At 41.3% G+C, this 16,083-nt stretch overlaps 1 protein-coding gene across 2 annotated transcripts in view; it reads left to right on the forward strand.

The window, feature by feature from the left end:
* LOC102809985 (uncharacterized) overlaps nt 1-16,083 on the forward strand; it is a 77,405-nt gene that overhangs the window by 49,701 nt on the left and 11,621 nt on the right. For both annotated transcript variants that reach the window (XM_085498120.1, XM_085498121.1), the window contains one exon: nt 2,960-3,084. In XM_085498120.1, coding sequence (XP_085354246.1) covers nt 2,960-3,084 — 125 coding nt within the window. The remainder of the gene's footprint in view (nt 1-2,959; nt 3,085-16,083) is intronic.

Consider the following 16,083-nt stretch of genomic DNA (forward strand, 5'->3'; position numbering starts at 1 on the left):
GGTTATGAAATGATGCTGTTGAGGCTTTTACTTTAGGGGTGGTTCACACATGAAAATAATGGTAGCAAATAGGTGTCAATGCGATCTAGGCCAGATGTCAACGGGCGCACGCCGCCCTGTACTCAACATTACAGTCGACCAGTGTATGCGGATTACATTGCGAAGATCACAAATAAAAGCAGCTTTAACTACTATTTCCAGTGCTTTTTGTTTATTATTCATTTAAGTGTTGATATCAAAAAGTTCGTTCAGTCGTTTGCATAGAATCGATGTTTGCTCTTCACATGCTGCACAAGAAACGTGACAGCACAATAATTTAATAAACGACCACGACCAGCCAGCACACTCCGCATAACATGTGAACATTTTTTTTTCTTTCGGTAAAATTAGTATGAACCCGTGGTCTGCGATTAAAGAATCATGGAATTATAATTGTAATTAGTAAAAACGGGTGTTCACAGAAGGGTCACAGAACTCTTGTGTCATGCGCAGCTGGTTAAATAATGACAATGGCAGGTGTCAAACATCGAAACAACATTTGAAGCAAACATCGATTCTATGCAAACGACTGAACGAACATTTTGATATCAACACTTAAATGAATAATAAACAAAAAGCACTGGAAATAGTAGTTAAAGCTGCTTTCATTTGTGATCTTCGCAATGTAATCCGCGTACACTGGTCGACTGTAATGTTGAGTACCGGGCGGCGTGCGCCAGTTGACACCTGGCCTAGATCGCATTGACACCTATTTGCTACCATTATTATTATATTTGAATCATCCCTAAAGTAAAAGCCTCAACAGCATCATTTCATAACCATGGTAAATATTTGATTTTAATGTGATAAACACATTTGAAAGTATGTTATTATATTATCAGCAAATGAATCCAGCCGTTGAGCAAACTGACAAATGACTCCACCCCTCGCATACACCAGTTTTCCTGGCCTTTGTATTACCCCTCGAATTGGGCTTTTTTGCTACTATCAAATGATACATTTTACCATTAGCATATGGCATATTTTGCTATTTGCGACTCGCAACTTGGTACTCGCATATGGCACTTTTTCTAGGTCGTACATACCTGGATGGCCATAGCATGGCATTGTTTATAAACAAGTGTCTATCCACATGTTTTTGTGTTTTCATTAACGCTTCCTCGTATAACCTGCTTCAAATATGCCGGGAACCAGTTAATAAAATAAAATACCTTTTGGGCATCATCAAAACAGACAGTGATTTTGTGTTAATCTTAGTTCCAGATGTCCGCTTGCAGATTGGCAAAATTGTAAACAAATGATGTGACAGCACTCTGATCTATAATAGTCAGTGATGCCACCCATTAGCATAAACACTTGCATAACAACATGTTAGTTTTGATGTCGGTGAGCCAGACGTGTTAAAAATAAACAAGCCATGCATGGCACAGTCCCTGTTATCAAATTTAAGATATATAGTTTTGTTCATAGTAATATAGCTGGAATATAACCATGTCAGGAATATGATTGACATTTGTATCTGATCGTCAAACAAGTACTTGTCCATAAGTTGTCCAGCAAGTCATAGATATGGCGCGAGAACCACATTCATTAATACAAAATGGCTGCCAGTCGGCCATTTTGAATTCTATCTGAAAAACAAAATTATTTGCATCAAGGTCCCATAATGTCTAATGTATATACCAAGTTTGAACAAAATCCATCTGTAAACAGCCGAGAAATGGTTGATTTTTAGGATTTTTTAGCACAAAAATGGCCACCATTCAGCCATCTTGAATAAGATCGTGAAACAAATTGACGTGCATATGTATAATATCATGTATGATGTATGTATGAAGTTTGATTGTGATTGGTCCAGGCATTTCTAAGATACAGGTCCGGACGCACACACGCACGGAGGTCAAAACATAAGTCCCGTTTTCGAACTGCATCCGAACAGGGACTAATTATTTAGTAAACCAATAAAATTGCCACAATCTGGCCAATTCACAGATATTTTGCTTTTTTCCCATCCTGAAGGTGTATATACAATAAATTTATTCATAAATTGTGTTTACAGTGGATTTTATAAGCAATGTATGCAGCAAGGCAAATTATATTTAGATTTAGCTACAGAAAATGTGCTGCTTTCACTACCAATGGCTGAAACAAATTTCAAGTTTTATTAAGGTAGAAGCCTACTCATAAATTTAAAAACCCAGAATTTATTCATTTTGCAATCAAATGTACTCCAAGGTAATATAAGGATATTGACCTAAAAAAAGTTGGGGATCACCAGCCTTTTTTTCAAGAAATTGATGGTTGTATTTTAGTGGAAAGTCGCCATTCTGACACTATTATAACACCTTTACCACATGTTCCTATGGCAGAGATATTATGCAATATCTCAAAATCTAGCCTGGTGACATAGGCTGAAATAATCATATATTGTTAATGATGGAGTACTTTTTGTTATTCTGAATTATTTAAAAAATCTGGGTTTTAAAAAGTGTCAATTTTTCTTTAATATTGTGTTCTATGGAATTGTTCTAAAAAATAGCGTTTTTCAAGAAATATTAGGACACGTTTCTCAAAAAGCATAACTGTAACACACAAAATAATGCTATTTCATTATACCATGGAACATTAGTTTCATGATTGTACATAATAAACTAATGAACATTGTCATGCAATTTATGATCAATTTTGTCAAAAATTGTGAGTAGGTTTCTACCTTAAGAAAATAGTCACTTAAAAATATATCAACTATAGAAAGGGGTAAATTAAACATCAGAAAACGTATTGCTTATTAATTAACATTTACATAATGTAATCTTATTTTAATTGGCTATGGCAAACAATGTAGTATTACCTACTGTACCTAGTTATTTAACCCCACCCCCACCCCCCAGCAGAAAACCTGATGCTAATAACTGCTACTGAAACACACTGAACTGACATTTTGTCATATTGTCTGTAGGCACTTGGCAGTCTACAAAGCTCACACAAGAAACGAGAAGTTCAACAACAATCCATCGGTGATTTGGAAAGTACATGTGCAGACCAATCACTCCAAATATTACACCTACAAAACGAATTAAAATTGTAAGTACCAAATATAGTCCATCTTACACTTCTGTGTGTGTACAATTTAATTTATTAGTCCCTGAAAAGGGCACTTTATAATTCAGGTTTTGTCAAATGTCTGTTTTCCGTTTTCCGCTATCCATTTTCCGTCTCCAACATTTTCTCAGAAATTCTACAGCAGTGAAACTTGGCAGGTTGATGAACAAGTCTCTGCCGAGTATGTACGTAAATTTTTTTTCCAGATCTGAAAATCTCAAGTGGGTCTTTTTCACGATTTTCATCAAAAATTACCTCTCCCGGCAACATTGACAGAACGTCTGCGCATGCTCAGAATAAATTAATTACTGTAAAATACTTTATTTTTGCTTGCAACATTTTTTTGCTATTTTCGCTGAAGGAGTGTTTCAGTTAAAATAAAATCCAGCGAATATACCCTTTTCTTATATTTTACAGTCAACTTGTCGAAAATCAATGAAAATAAATTCAATACAAAACACCCAGAAAAAGTCTTTTCAGCGAATGATAATCCAGCTGAAATAAAATATTTTACAGTAGATTAGATCTGTGAGTAACGCTGCTGTTATTACGGCACGTGATTTCTCCATTGCGTGCAATTTATTATAGTACTGTTTATACATGTATTCTGTTCGGCTCAGTGGTCTCATTCACTAGTTACTAGAAGAACTAGTAACCTTATTTGATTTCAAGAACTTCAAGAAGGCGGCATAAGAGACGTGTTTGCAAAGGTAAGTTCTCCAGTTTCAACAAAATTGAATGTATTTTGGGGTACGATTGGTGTACATTCCGTGACGTACGGACGTGAATATTATGATGATTGCCAGCTTTATATTCTTGTGAAAAACCAAAAAAGCAAACAATTGTCTCCAATCTACGAAACTAGTTCGTAAACTGTCAAATTATTGTACATGGGGGACATAGTTTTCAACTAGGGTAAATCGTTATCCGGTCTTTTGCTTGTGTCGCGATTTCCGGGGGGGGGGGGGGGGTGTGTCCCTGTATCGATCAATTTATTCATTATATAATAGTAGGTTGCCTATGATTATATTCGTATTTTTTATGTTGTGAGCATTAAACTGTTAGTTGTAATGAAGATTTTGCCGATCTCCTGCGATTCAACATGGCAGATGTACAGTGACAACACGTGTATGGACGGTCGGTTGAGTAGTCTGCAACCGACCATGAAATCGCCCGGCGTTTTTTCGGCAGTTTTTTTTTTAATATTTTGGATATTTCATTTACCGTAGTCATTGACACCTATCCAAGAGTATGATGTTATTGTGAATAGCCTGAATGGGTAAGCTTCGTTTCGACAATGTGTGTTTAATGTACAAAGTACGTTGAACATTATTTGTGACGTTTATCTCGCGTTATATCTCATAGAGACTCGCGTTATATCTCATAGAGACTCGCGTGACTAATTGATTACATGACGTCATTAGTTTGTTGTTTCGCCATCTTGTAACACTAGTTTGTTCGCGCTACTCTTCAGGAATTTATCACAATTTTAATTCCTTATTCCACGTCATGGAGAACACTACTAACGTTAGAAGAAGAGGCAAGAAGCAACGCACGGCCGGTGAACAAGAGCCACAAGTAGCAAACTCTCGTCAAGAAAGAGTCGAAGTTACCCCAAGTCGTCCAGGGCCCTCGACTAGCTCATTAGCAAGGCAGCGGCGTCCTCGGGTTTTGGACCAAGATAATCCTAATAATTGTTCGGCTGCGGTTTTGAGACAGAAATTAGAAGGGGTAGGCATAATTATGCATCACACGTCGTCCAGGAAGGTACTGATTCAGACATATAACATGAATAAGAGACGGAACGCTCCCTCTATATCGACGAATAATGCCAACATTCCTGAGCACAATGAACAAACACAATCAACTAGTACAGAGATACGTCCGCCTACAAGTAATTTGCATGGGATCGCTAGCACGGAAACGTGTCCACCTGAAGATATTTTGTCTGGGAATCGGCCTTTGGAAAGAGATACTGGTACTACTAGTGCATCGGCAACCGAAATGGACAATCGCCGCGAAATAGTTGCGTTACAACAGTCCATGCATGGTATACACGAAAGATTAGACTTTCTGTGTCAACAACGTAATTCCAATATGGCGGCGGCATCATCTTGTAGTGTGTCTATAGTTACGGCCCCCGAACGTTTGAATTTTCAACCGGAGGATCGATTAATAACAGGCAACACCACCCAAGCAAATATCTCAGGTCAGTCTTCAGGTTTTTCTACTGAGATAAATAAATTTGGAAAATCGTCGAACGATCTGCCGCGTCTTATATCAGTCTCATCGTCTTTGAGAAAGAACATTATTGAAGGGAAATATGTCAATCTTGCGGCTTTGCTTATTCCGTCACACGAGTTGTTGGGCAGCAAGCTAATTTCTGATTCACTTGGCAATGAGATCAGAATTAGGGGTAACGTTGATCATCGCTTAAGATTTTAACTTTAAGCGAGTTTTTGACTGCTTTTGGAAAGTACAAAGCAATCATGTGTGAGGCTTTCCCGGCTAGGCGCGAGGAACTTGAATTATATACCACTGATATTATTAGCATGTCTAACAGTTTTGAAGGTTCAATGTTCTATGAATATCACCAAGAATTTGCTACTCGTGCTGCAGATTGGTTGCAGCGTGAGATTAAAATAGACTGGTTAATACGGGATAGCGAAATTTTCTCAAGATTATCTGCTGGTAGAAATGTTGTCTCATGTTTCAGATGTCAGAGTACCTTGCACTCCCACGATTTCTGTCCACGCAATCAGTATACGCGGGAATATACTGGTCGGGGCATTACAGATGTTAGGGGTCGACCACGTGTATACCAAGGTGGGAGGGAGATTTGTAACAATTTTAACATGGATAAAGGTTGTACAAGGAATTTCTGTTCTTTGCTACATACAACAGAATTCGATCAAGCTGCCTCACTGACAAACCTAGATCGGTATCTTATCCAATTGCAACAATGCTCACTAGCTACATAGAGCACTTTAAATGCTGTTGAAATAGATACAAATTAACAACAGAATTAGTTGCTCTACAATGGAGTTTGTGGCTTGACAAACCCGATGAAAATTTCTTGAAAAATAAATAAAAATTGCCTAAACGAGGGGGATGAACGCGAAAGTCATGTGACCGCGAAATCCCAATTGAATATTTAAAAACTATATTTAATATAAAAAAATCTCGATCAGTAATACACCGTCAATGTAATATAAAGAATAACTCACTATTATCTATAGATAAACGTTCGAAACTAGTTTAAAGGAAGTTTAGACTTTAGTTTACTATTGTTCAGTGGATGGCACTGGTGGCAACTGGGGTGCAACACTCGGGGCAATTGGTTTGGTCACCGGCTGGATTTCAGTTGCAAGTTATGGTGATGGACATGAGTGGGCAACATTGGGCATTGGTGAACCCATCGGGTATGATGTGCCAGGCAACAATGGAAACGGTACTTGTGGATAAGTGAATTGTGATGCGTCAAAAATATTTCCGTATCCTGGTGAATATTGAAACTAGTCAGTGCCAGGTTGATAATAAGGAGCAGTGAGATAGCTGTATGGAAAGTTTATATGTGAAGGCGTAATGTCAGTCGTACATGAGTTTGGGGAGTTACGGCTCCAAGATACCACAGGTATTGGTAATGTACTGCATTCACCGGTGGTCACTGTGGCGGTTGGATGTCGAGTAGCTTTTATCGCTGGCGTCACATTGACGTGGACGAGCGTCTCGGTGTGCGGTTTCAGGAAATACCACATTACGTTGTTTTACCGTCTCTCCGACTGGGTTGGAAACTTTTGCACCAGGACGGTATTTGTCAGCTCTGTTTTGTTTACGATTGAAATTGTCTATGTTTATTACAGAGTATTGCATACTAACCCCTTTGGTTAATGAAATTTTAATTTCATAAACAAATGGGATAATTGCCAATTATCATATAATACTGGTTAAATAAAATCGAAATAACAGTGGATAGCTCCCGTAGGGGGCGTCCTTCCCCTGTCATCTGATTTGCATACTTCCATTTTTAACCACGAGATTGATTCACGGTTGAAATTTGGGCTTGCCAAAATATCATTGTTTTTGCGGTGGAAATACATTGTTACCACCCATCAACACAGCCACCGAACTATTAGTGTGTCAGGAAGCTCTTGTGGACATCAAGAACTTCGTACTTAGTCACCTTGAGTAAAAAATTATAGTTTTAGTAACGAAACTCAAAAGCCCGCCTTCAGTTTCAAGATGGCGGAAAATATGGATACCGGAGAGTTGAACACCGTTCATCCCAGCACTTCGGATTCAAACACTTTCGGACGAAAGTGTGAAGAGTGCCATATATCGATGCTCACTTACGATGATCACCGTATTTGCATTCCATGTGGCAGAAAATGTAATGGGCACATCAACTGCGGTGTTTGCCTCGCCTGGCCGATAGAAACTTGGAACTGGGATTCCCGCCTACGCAAGTCAACGGGAAAATCAGGAAAGAAGAAATCCAAAAAAACGTCATTTGGAGGAGTCTTCGGTTTCATCGGTACCTACCAACGCTGAGGACGAACTATTGGCAGACGAACCCAGCCAAAAACGTCCAAAGGAGACTGACAATGAGCAAAGTGTTATAGCTCATTTACAGAACAAGGTGGATCTACTGACCAGAAAAATTAAAGTTTTGGAAAACCCAGTAGACGAAGAGGTACCACCAAAAGCATGGAGTGTCAGCGCTCTCCAGGCGGAAATGAAAAAATCCTACACAACAGTGGTGCGAGAAAATGTTGAAGACGCACTGGCTGAGGCAGGCGTGATTTTTTCTACTGAAGATGCTACAAGCAACGCGGGGGAGGCCGGCTCGTCGAAAACCACAACAGCGAGTGGTACCGACAAGGAGGACCCCGAATTCAAAATCCGCTCCGATGCTATCACGAAATGTGCGGTTATGGTCAAGAAAATCTTACCTCTACCGATTCCACCGATGGCGGACGCCCCACGTTTCTCGATCGGTTTGTCTACACTGCCGAAAAAGGACACTTTTACGACTTCAGCAATGCTACCATGGTCTCCCCGACTGACACAGGGCGCTGCTATAACACAACGCGTGATCGGAGGAGGCAAATGGGATCGTGAAGTTACCGAGAAAACCGCTACAGCCACCAAGGACGACTTCTTGGGGACTAACCGGGACGATTGGAGCAGACGCTACCAAAAACTCATACCGCCCGCTGATGAGTGGAAAACACCGGTCGGTACCGACGCCAGCCTGCACGAACGACCTCTCGGCGTACAACCACCAGAACTGGAGCCATGCGTCCGGGAAATGGTCGCCGAAGGAAGTATAACGAAACATCCACTCGGCAAACCACAAGTTTACATCCCGTATTGCCTGTCCCAGTCAACGCTATGTAGATTGGAAAACAACGTTTGGGACACTTCTCTTGCATTAAGCCATAGAGAATTTTTCACTACTACTACACAAATTCAGTTAGCGAAATTCAAAACAGGCAACATCACCAAGGATGAACTGTTTAGCACATTAGAGCCGCTGTTGGTCGCGACTAACGTCGTCGACGCTGACATAATACAGAGTCACCTCCAGTTACGAGCGACTATTCAACACTCTCGCCGTGCAGCAGTTTGGTCCGCTATGCTAAAGACAGCCGCCAACGCTGAAATCAAGAACGAATTGGCGACGATCGATTTCAGAGGGACCAAATTATTCGACGGAAAACTCAGCGCTGTGAATTCTAAGTTGAATGAGAAAGCAGCGGCAAAAGTTAACCGTGTGATGATCGAAGGCGCCTTTAAAGCCAAGCAAGCCGCTAATAACAAACAGAGCATCGCGACCAAGGCGAAGCCAGTTAACCAAGCTACTACGGGTCAGCCCGAGGGAAACGCAAAGGCAAACCCGAATCAGGCAAAAGGAAAAAGTGAAAACCAGCAGCGACAGAATAAACAATTCTCGAAACAGACTGGTAACACTAAAAAGTCTTCCTGACTATACGTCAGCAAATATGGTAATGTATCAAAACAAGGTGCGATTAAACATGTCAAATATTACTCAAGTCTCCGAGTATTTTTGTCAAACAAATCAAACCACAGATCCCCTTACACATATACCACTTGCATTAAACGATTCGGTTCAGTGCCCAGGTCGGCGGGAACCAAGTCGTGCAAAACATCGTGCATTAAGCGATTTTGTTCAGTGCCCAGGATGGCGGGAACTCAATCGTGCACAACAAAAACACGGTCGGCCGCACCTCAGGTCGGTGGGCGATCGTATAAACAAACAACCGGCTGAATGCGTGGACCTAGGGAGAATGACGCATCGACCGGTGAAAAAACAGAAACCCGTAAGGCAGAGTCCCTACTCCCCTCCAGGTTGGAAAAAAAGGGGGGGAAGGACGTTAAACGGGGATATAACGCCGCATTCACTCCAGGGGGAAATGGAGAAATCGGCGATGTCAATGTATACCGCCACAAGCGACCGAGGGTTGGTGAGTCCCTCGACGCCGGTGGCACTGCGTCTGCAGAAATGTATTCCCCGGTGGAAAGAAACTATAAACGATCCGTATGTGATATCGATAATAACACACGGGTATCGAATACCGTTGATAAAAGAACCGAAATGCAAAAAAAGAACATGTATTTCGGGGAAACCGGGCTCTACTCGGTCAACAATACTGAAAGAAAGCGTGGAAATACTACTCGAAAAAAAGGTAATTCAGCGGGTACAAAACCCGAAAAATTCTTTCATCTCGAGGTTATTTCCCGTCAAGAAATCCAACGGTGGGTACAGGCTGGTGCTGGATTTAAAGGAGTTGAACAAATTTGTGAAGAAAGAAACGTTCAAAATGTTAACTCCGGCACTAGTGAGAGCGTCAATTCAAAAAGGGGACTGGATGACGTCCCTCGACTTGACCGACGCTTACCTGCACATACCAATACACACAGAAAGCAGGCGCTTGTTACGATTCGTGGTGAACGGTGTAACGTATCAGTACACCGTCCTACCTTTCGGCCTGACGTCAGCCCCACTTCTGTTTACAAAAGTTCTACGCACAGTGGTGGCGTTACTGCACAAGAACGCAGCAGACGTCAACCCCTACTTAGACGACTGGCTGATAAAAAGTCAAAATCGGAACCTGATTTGTCAATCAACCGAGCGGACTGTCAGTCTACTGTTAAAGCTAGGTTTTCTGATAAATATGGAAAAATCAGAATTAATACCGACGCAGAAAATAGTCTTTCTGGGCATGGAACTGGATGCGGAGAAAGGCATGATCCGACCAGCCCAGCACAGAATCGACAATGTACAAAAAATGATACAATCATTTCTAAAACAAAAACAAGCCACACTACGCCAGGTAATGCGACTAGTGGGGATGTTAACTTCGATGAGGGGCTTAGTACCGAGAGCGGCGCTACAGTCCAGACCGATCCAACGCCTAGTGTTAGACGCACAGTTAAAAATGCGACTATCAAAGGACGGGATAAAATACGAAAAACCGGTACTGTTCACACCGGCCTTTCTGGAATCACTTCCGTGGTGGGGCAACCTCAAGAACCTCACGGCGGGGATTCCCATGGACAAGGCGAAACCGACAGTAACGTTGGTGACGGACGCATCCATGACGGGCTGGGGAGGGCACTGCATGGACGGGATTGCACACGGTCAGTGGAACGAAAAACAAAGGAAATTTCACATAAACCGACTGGAAATGCTAGCGGAGCAGTTCTCCCTGCAATCCTTCAAAAAAGCGGTAAAAAACCGGGCCGTGTTAATAAGATCCGACAATCAGACTGTAGTAGCTTACCTCAACAAGGAAGGGGGAACGAAATCACAGTCGTTAAACGACCATGCTGTAGCAGTGCTAAAGTGGTGTGCACAAAACAAAGTCGAGCTGATGTGCAAACATATACCGGGAGTCCAAAACGGTGTAGCGGACTCGCTATCCCGGGGGAAACCCTACGACGACACAGAATGGGAGCTGTCACAGACGGCAGTAAACCTAGTGTTCGACATGTTGGGGGAACCCCAGGTAGATCTGTTTGCAACACCGGAAAACAAAAAACGTCCCGTTTTTGTGACGCGTTATCCGGACAAACAGTCACTGACGTGGGACGCACTTCAGATGGAGTGGGGCGGAATGTTCAGTTACGCATTCCCACCATTTCCATTGATCCACCGAACGTTACAAAAACTGGAACAATCGGAGAACTCGCACATGATTCTAGTGGCACCGAACTGGCCGTCTCAGACTTGGTTTCCGTTACTGCTGTCTCTGCTAACGGACCATCCGAGAAGCCTGCCACAAGAAATCACGTTGACACAACCCGGCGGTTATACACCAACCAACCCGGAGCTGTACCAACTTCACGTGTGGAAACTATCCAGCAATTTAGAATTGCGCAAGGGTTTTCAAGCCAAGTGTCGCAAACAACGACGGCCGGGCTTAGGGATTCCTCAAATGGATTGTATCAATACCACTGGGAAAAATTTCGTAATTGGTGTCTTGCAGGGGATATACATCCACTCTATCCCTCTTTGCCCCAAGTAGCGGAGTTTTTTTCTTATTTGATCAACGAAAAAAAGTTGAAACCGGGGACAGTAGAAAACTATAAATCGGCGATCAACTCTGTACTCAAACTAAGCCTAGACAAAAACATTTCGGATGACCCGACAATCTCCGATCTGTTCAAGGGCTTTATTACACAGGCGGGCCCCATTGAGAGGTACAAAGCACCTGCATGGAGCTTGTCAGTAGTCCTTGAAGCGCTACGACAATTCCCATACGAACCGAAGGAATTGGCGTCACTACAGGACTGGACGAAAAAGACTGTTTTTCTACTAGCACTCGCTTCAGGGAGGCGAGTTAGCGAAATACACGCTCTGTCATTTGAAGACAATTTTACGGTGTTTTATCCCGATAAAGCGATTTTAATGACATCAGTAAAATTCAGAGGAAAAAATCAGAAACTGCACGAGACGGCGACTCCGATCGTTATCCCGGCACTGAGCAATATTTCCAATGAAAAACAAGACAGAATTCTTTGTCCGGTACGTGCGCTAGCTTATTATAAGAAACGTACTTCCGGGGTCAGAAGGGGTCAAAGGTCGATGTTCGTTTGTTACCAAAAAGGTAAACAAAGCTCAGCGGCGTCGAAATTCACGTTAGCGAGATGGGTAAAAGAGACAGTTTACCACGCTTATAGTGATAAGTATTTGAGCACAGAGGCAGGCAAAGTCACTGCCAAGATGCATGACTTAAGAGGCATAGGTAATACACTGGCATTTGCTAGCGGAGCTTCTTTAGCCCAGGTGCTAGCAGCCGGGTCCTGGAAAACTAGCAACACTTTTCTCTCTTATTACCTGAAAGACCTAGCGGCCGAGTCACAGGGCCTACACTCGTTAGGCTACCTAGTGACAGGCCAAGTTGTAACGAAACAATAGGGCATGTAACTTTCCGCAACTGCAAGAATTATTCAGTTAGCGGGAGTTATACAGTTGGGGGGATGGAATTTTTTCAATTCCATAATCAGGTGGGGTAGTATTTATCTGCCAAGAGATATTCTCTGGTAATCTGTCCCATTTGTTTATGAAATTAAAATTTCATTAACCAAAGGGGTTAGTATGCAATACTCTGTAATAAACTTTTAAAACTAGCGCCGAAGGCGCATATTAGTTTTTATGTTTATATAAGAGATTGCATACTTACCTTCCCACCCAAAACCACCCCAGATAAATAGCTACGAATCAATATCGTGGTCAAAAAGATCTGGAAGTATGCAAATCAGATGACAGGGGAAGGACGCCCCCTACGGGAGCTATCCACTGTTATTTCGATTTTATTTAACCAGTATTATATGATAATTGGCAATTATCCCATTTGTTTATGAAATTAAAATTTCATTAACCAAAGGTAAGTATGCAATCTCTTATATAAACATAAAAACTAATATGCGCCTTCGGCGCTAGTTTTAAAAAATATTCACAAATGCCTTGCTCATGACATTATTTTACCGTTCGTATTAAGTATTTACTCCGGTTTGCATTCATCAGCAAAGCGCAGCATTGATCACAAGCTGATTGTTGAGAACGGAAAAGTCTTTTCGCGATGCTATCATTTCGTTGTTTGATGACACTATGATCATCACTAGCGGGTGGACGACTTGGCGACTGCGTTGATAACCATTCGTCTGTGCACTGAGCTTGTTCTGGTTTCAAATTTTTCGAAATCGCGTAATTTGAAGAATTTGAGTGATGTCTCTCTTGTAAAATCAAGCCTTTTAAATTCCGCATAATATTTCATTAAAGATGCATCTATAGATCTCAAAAAAACATTCCAATGACTTTCATTGAGGTGTCCCAATAACGTCGATTTTTATTGAACTTGGGAAACATGCGGGGAAACGCCGAGGGGTCAACAAACTTGTGCGTCACGTCACGCATTGGCGGACGTTCACATAATTTACAACGCACCTTGGAGACCGACCTCATATGGGGTACATGTAGGTTTGAGCAGTCTCGAATAAAAACAATGGTTATATTCTGCTGTAATGCATTATAATCGTTCTGAACAATGACATTTCTGGGAAAAGACAAAAACAAAAATGCACGAATGCGTTTCACATGATAGGATTCGTCGTTTTGAAATCAGTTGGACACGGAGCTAAATGTGTGAATGTGGGATAATATCGTGTGTTCTCTATACATTATTGTATCGACTTCGATGGCCACTAAGCTTTAATGTAACTAAATTAAGGTTGTTACAATTTAATAACGTAATGTCGCAGCTACTTGGGTGAGGCAGCTTGATCGAATTCTGTTGTATATGTTACAATTGCAAAGATAAACCATCCAGCAAACAAATGTCCTAAATCTCCATCTGTTAACAAACCTGTACAATGACTGCCTAAGACTTCTGGAGCTTCAGTGAATGTGGATAAACTTGAACATGACTTGATTACGCACCCTGACAGGAACTTTGTTACAAATCTATGCTCAGGGCTACGCCATGGTTTTTTAACAGGTATTGAGAATTCTCCATCAGTTAGTTTTGAATGTAGAAACAACCTTTCGGCAAGAAGAGACCCGGAAGCAGTTGCTGTGTTACTTCAAACTGAATTGGACAAGGGGTATATGACTGGACCCTTTGTTACACCCCCATTTCCGGTATACAGAGTCCACTTGGTATAGCAGAAAGGAAATATTTCAAAAAAGAAACGTCTCATTATAGACTTGTCAGCTCCTCATGATAACCCGGAGGTGGCTAGTTTGATAAAGAGCTGTATTCTTTATCGTACATTCGCGTGGATGATGCTATTGTACAGTTAAAGAAACTTGGTGCAAATGCTTTTATGTCGAAATTTGACATTACAGATGCATTCAAACAAGTTCCTTTACATCCTTCAATTTGGCATCTGCATGGGGTAAAATGGGACAATCAGTACTATTTCTTTGTTCGACTTGTATTTGGTAGCAGATCCAGCCCGAAAATATTTGATATGGTGTCACAGGCAATTTGCTGGGTTGCAGAATTTAGACTTTCTGTGAATTTTATTATCCATTTACTGGATGATTTCCTGACGATTGATGCACAGGAAGAGGACGCACTTCGTACCATGGCCAATAATGACTATGCTTTTTGCGTCTTATAACATACCGCTGGCCAAACACAAAACTGTTGGTCCAACACATCAATTAGGGATCATGCTAAATTCAAAGGATATGGTAGCCTTCTTGCCGGATGTTAAGAAAGAAAGAAAGAATTACATCTATAAGATAGCAGACATGACTTCTAAGACCACTGTCACTAAACGGGAAATGCTATCTCTATTGGGTCATTTGAATTTTGCTGCCAGAGTAGTTCTTCCGGGCCGTTCTTTTGTATCCCATATGCTAAAATTGGCAGCATCTGTACATAAATTACACCATCATGTTACTTTGAACAAAGACTGTCGAATGGAATTGACCATGTGGAAAGATTTCCTGCAGTCTTGGAATGGTATTCACCTGTTCATGAATGTAGACATTGTAGAAGCCACGGATTTGCAAATTTTCACGGATGCATCATCTACTGTTGGTTTTGGTGGTTTCTTTCAGGGTAGTTGGTTCAGTCAGTCGTGGCCAGTAGAGTTAAATGGTACGCAGACTGATGAACTCTCTATGGCCCTTCTGGAGTTGTATCCTATAGTGATTGCAGCAATGCTATGGGGTAAATATTGGTCTAAGAAACGTATTAGTTTCAATTGTGACAGTCAAGCGACAGTACAGATAATCAAGAAGGGAAGGGCATCAGCACGGTGCCATGTCATTAACAAACTGATGCGACGTTTAACCTTGACAGCTATGAAGAATAACTTTGTAGTTTTAGCACGATATTTACCTGGAATACATAATGATATTGCTGATGACCTCTCTCGATCTCAATTACAGAAGTTTCGTACCTTAGTACCTACAGCACACAGTCGCAATATGCCGTGTCCACCATACTCAACTGTAATCCACATCTAGTTGAGGATACAAGGTTGTTGTGGAAGTTAACTATATCAGAGAAGACTAGAAAGGCATACCATACCGGACTTACTCATTTCATTAGATTCAACATAATGCATAATGTTAATTGTTCTGTTTCAGCTTTACCAAATATTTCAGAGAATCTTCTATTACTTTTTGTCACACACTGTTTCAAACGGTTAAACTTGAGTGCATCTACAATACAGTTATATTTAGCTGGTATACGCTTTGCTTACTTACAGGCAGACTTACCTAATCCATGGCAATCCAAAGAAGGACCCATGGTTCGTTTAAATCTTTTCATGAAAGCAATCAAACGTGATCTTGCACGTGAGACTCAAAAGAGGCTCCCCATTACTGCCGATTTGGCATTTCAATTAATCTCAACTTTAAAGAAGGGTGTTTTCACTCCCTATACAGATAGTCTTTTGGAAGCCGCTATTCTTGTAGCATTTTTTGCTTTCTTACGT

This window comes from Saccoglossus kowalevskii, chromosome 4 (genome assembly GCF_978046115.1).
Source record: "Saccoglossus kowalevskii chromosome 4, keSacKowa6.1, whole genome shotgun sequence".
Taxonomy (NCBI): domain Eukaryota; kingdom Metazoa; phylum Hemichordata; class Enteropneusta; family Harrimaniidae; genus Saccoglossus; species Saccoglossus kowalevskii.